This window comes from Lolium rigidum, chromosome 4 (genome assembly GCF_022539505.1).
Source record: "Lolium rigidum isolate FL_2022 chromosome 4, APGP_CSIRO_Lrig_0.1, whole genome shotgun sequence".
Taxonomy (NCBI): Eukaryota; Viridiplantae; Streptophyta; class Magnoliopsida; order Poales; family Poaceae; genus Lolium; species Lolium rigidum.
This window is the reverse complement of record NC_061511.1, coordinates 208,131,045-208,135,206: the sequence shown is the minus strand read 5'-3', so window position 1 is coordinate 208,135,206 and position 4,162 is coordinate 208,131,045. Positions and strand designations below refer to the sequence as shown.

Genomic DNA, 4,162 nt, shown 5'->3' with positions numbered 1-4,162 from the left:
AGGTCCCTCTTGGCTTCAAAAACAAATGTACAAACTAGTATTGCCATGATATATACTGTAATGTAAACAGATTCTGAATATAAACAGACCCATAAAACAGGGCTCAACTTAGCCGAAATAAATTGCAGTTGCAACTTCAAATTACAATAAAACGGGATATGTCGATCCATGTCGATAGCAACTCAAAACCAAGCAACAAAATAGTCTTTATATTGCACAATTGCGTGCATCAGAAAGCACAATAAACGATAATTTATTCTAAAGCAGGGCCATAATCTAGTAACAGAAAACCACGTCAGAGACGCCCTCCTTGTCCTGCTTCCAAGCGACAGAAACCTCCAGCTTCCCGCCATCTCCCCATTCAAATTCAACCTCACAGCCATCCACCACGCTCCTTACAGGCCTCACCGACGAGTACACCATCAGCCTACCAGCCCCCTTCACCCTCACCCGCACATCACCATGGCGTTCGACATCGACGACTGTGCCACCGCAGTTAATCATGTCAACCACCCCGACCGGCGCAAACTTGCCGCCACCGGCCAGCAGCATCACAGGAGCAAACGTGAATATCTCGTACGAGGATGGCTGCAGAGAGAAGTTGATGGGATCAGACTCTCTGGTCATCAGGACCAGCTCCCCGGAGTGGTGCTTGTACACCGCGTACTCTGCGGCGTTGGCCATTGCCGCGGTGTCCTCCCTCTGCCCCCACTCGACGTCGGAGGGCTGTATGGTGCCAGACATCGCCTTGTAGCAGTGTGCATAGCCACGGATGCGTCGCTCCACAGGGTCCCACCCCGCTCCCTGGCAGTTGAATGCCCCAATCACACCTCCAAACTGCAACATTTAAATTTAGAAGTTTCAGAGAAATGACAGTGCAAACTGAAAGTTAACCTATGTTGCATTTGTTGAAAATAAAACAGGGAGTTTCTGCTCCTATATTTCTAGTACTCCATAAAACGATGCTACTCTAGCTTAAAATGATGGCATAATTAACATATTATAGTTAGAGAATTCATGAAAGGTCGTGCCATAATTATCATGAAACTACAATGCTCCGTACTAAAATTTAACAGTTCAGAGTTCAGATTAGATTAACAAGTTTTAGTTCGAGAATCCAGAAAAACATAGTGACATAACTAGCATAATTAGCATGTTACGGTTTTACAGAGAATTCAGAGATGTAACAAAACGGTGTTGCAAATAGAAAAAATGCGGTGGCATAATTAGCATGTTACGGTTTTAAAATTCCGAAAAGTATTATGTACTCCAATTTCTAGTCTAGATACAAAGAATAAAAGCAAGAATGTAAACTGAAAAGTGATGTCATTATTAACATATTACAGTTTTAGAATTCAGAAACTTTTTGTTGCATACTACTAACTCCACTCTGAAATATAAGGCTTTAAATAAAGCTAAACTAGCTTTCTAAAAAGGCTCATACTTTACAACGATGGTAATAATAAACATGGAACCTTTTTATAGTTTCAGATCATTCAGATGTGCAAGAATATACAGGAGATTAGTATGAAAATTTCATGGCATAGTAATAGTCAATTGAAACTCAGAGATACATTAATACCAATTATTCATCCACGAGACCACGACTACAACTAGAAAATGAGACTGCAAACTGAATGTGTCATGGAAATTTTTGACAGTTATAATCTAGAAGTGCAGTATTCAGAGATGAAACGAGATTGCAAACTGAAAATTAATTAAATAACATGAAACTGAAAAGAAAGAAATGTACCTTGTTAAGATTCCACATCTTGAGAACGGTCTCCTGATCAAAGAGAGGATTCTTGAAGAGGCAGTCTCTAGTGGGCAACGCGTAGTGCAGGCAGAGGGGCAGGGTGCCATCCGGGAAGACAAGCGTCTTGAGCAGTGCGAAGTCATGGCCGCCGAGGGAGTCGCTGACGTAGATGGGGCTGCCAGAGACGGCGCGGGAGGCCGCATGGAAGGCAGCGCAGACGTGGTCGGACTGGAACATGTCCCAGTCGGGGCGCACGAACAGCCCCATCCACAGGCTGTTGTAGGAGCAGTTCACCATGTGCACGCCCTGCAGCCAGTAGACACCCATGGGGTCGCCGTTGGGGTCGTCGAACCAGAAGTCGTCGCCAGCGCGCGCCATGGAGACCTGACGGGTACCGAGGAAGAAGAAGTCGTTGCATTGCTGCATGCTGGCGATGATGCCCGTGCCGCTGAAGTTGGCAGCGATGGAGTCCGACAGCCCGGCGTAGTAGGCCTTGGCGAGTTCCACGCGGCCGCCATGGTCGGCGCACAAGTACTCCAGGGTGTTGAAGACGTCCACCTTCACGCCCGTGATCCCGGCGCCGGCGAGGTACGAGTGCATGGCGTCGTAGAGCTTGCCGGCGTGGTGCGGCTGCACGAGCCCGATGCCGCCCTCCACGATACGGTCCACGGCAAGGTCCTCCATGGTGCCCGCCAGGCCGGGGGATAGGTGCGCTGGCTCGATGACAGTGTCCAGGGACGTCGCGCCAGGACGCACGCCGCCCCAAGCGCCGCACAGAGCCTGCCAGACGTACACGTCGTCCAGCCCTGGGAACTTCTGCCTCATGTCCTTCAGAAACGCCTTCAGCCCTACATCGCCGCCATTGTCGCCGCTGCCGGCTTCGCGGAGATTGTCGAGGGCATGCGCGCTCTTGGCGAGGAGCTGCTCCAGCTCTCCCTGCAGTAGTTGAAGTTTGGGGTCGAAGCCAGACAGGTCAATGGCGCCGCCCTGCAATCCCGCCTTTTTCTTCGCCTTGACGATGCCCTCGATTTCGCAGGCCTTGCGCACGATGGTCTTGGGTAGGGTTTTGTCGTAGAACACTTCGGGGGGTGAGCGGAGCAGGTCGCCCTCTCTGTAGCGGCGGAATCGCTCGCACTCGTCGAAGCGGTGGAGGCGCGCAGTCATCTGGTCTCCGCCGAGGACGAGCCCGCGCGCGTCGGCGTGCGCAGGGTCGTCGTCGCGGTTCACGCTCTGCCAGCCGTCGTCGATGACTATGAAGCGAGCCGGCACCCCAGCGTCCGCGAACTCGGACACGCCCTGCCATACGCCGACGGGGTCGACGGTGAGGTAGAACGCGTCCCAGGTACACCACCCAAAACGCTCCGCAATGGGCGGCAGGGCCTTTTCCTCGATGAGCTTGAAGGTGCCGAGGTGGACTCGGGCGGCCAGGTAGGCCTCGCGCATAACGACGTACGGGTCGGTGCCGGCGTGCACGTAGGCAATGCGGCGGAAATCGGAGCCCGTTACGGCCGGCGAGCCACTCTCGGCGCAGAGCACGACGCCGTCGTCCTCGTCGCCAGCGCCGTAGGTGGGAAAGATGGCGGAGCGGAAGCTGCCCTGCACGAGGGGGAGCACGAAGACGCATCCGCCGGGGCCGAGCTCGGGGGCGTCAAGGAGCAGCCACTGCGTCTCCGGCTGCACGTCGCGGCCGCGCTCGCCGGCGCGCATGGTGCTCCACCACGTCTTGAACCGAAACACGCTCAGGAACTTGCGGTTAAGAAGCTGGCCGAGGCGGCATGGTGCACGGTCGGTGGCGTCCGGAGCTGTGAAGCCGAGGAAGGCGCCACGGCCAGCGGCGGCGGTGGCCTGGTCGAGCAGATGCGGTGGCGCATCGCAGCAGGACTTGTCGAACTCGAAAGAGCTGAGCGTGACGTTGGACGGAACGCCAGAGAGCAGGACAGCGCCCCCGACGTCGAGGCTGCCGTCGTGGAGGGAGAAGCCGAGTTGGGACGATGTTGTCATCGGCGAGGGTGATGCGCGCGTGGACAATGGAGATCGAAACGTTGTTTGTTGTGGCAGAAAACGCTGGTCGACCATGCATATAAATAGTGGATAAAATGGAAGGATATATTGCAAAATGAGCATGCGATCAAATGATATCATGTCAGCATTACACACAGATTAATTTTGGTTGAAATTAAGGAAAAAAATATGCCCGGCAAAATTGTCAGCACATATATACTTCTAATTTATCATTTTGTTTCTTACTTCTGAGGCAAGAATTGCTGAAATCCATTCCATTCCAAATTACGTGACACAGAATCTTCCCATATTGATTTGATCTAATTTATGGTGGCATCGACGTCATCATGACATAATGTCTGCTTTTTTTTTCTAGAGTAACCACGTATTTCATTATTAGATAAT

General features: G+C 52.2%; 1 protein-coding gene across 1 annotated transcript; it reads right to left on the bottom strand.

The window, feature by feature from the left end:
* Positions 1 to 276: 276 nt before the first annotated feature.
* LOC124648118 (stachyose synthase-like) lies at positions 277 to 3,757 on the bottom strand. The gene is made up of 2 exons (XM_047187935.1): positions 1,754 to 3,757; positions 277 to 837 (listed from the first exon to the last, which is right to left on the bottom strand). Exons 1-2 carry the CDS (start codon positions 3,755 to 3,757, stop codon positions 277 to 279), a joined length of 2,565 nt encoding a protein of 854 aa, XP_047043891.1.
* Positions 3,758 to 4,162: the final 405 nt, after the last annotated feature.

Excerpts from the sequence above, each read along its gene's own strand:
- LOC124648118 (XM_047187935.1), bottom strand. The coding sequence starts at position 3,757 with ATGACAACATCGTCCCAACTCGGCTTCTCCCTCCACGACGGCAGCCTC. Across the intron at positions 838-1,753 it reads AGATGTGGAATCTTAACAAG|TTTGGAGGTGTGATTGGGGC; the intron begins GTACATTTCTTT and ends TAAATGTTGCAG.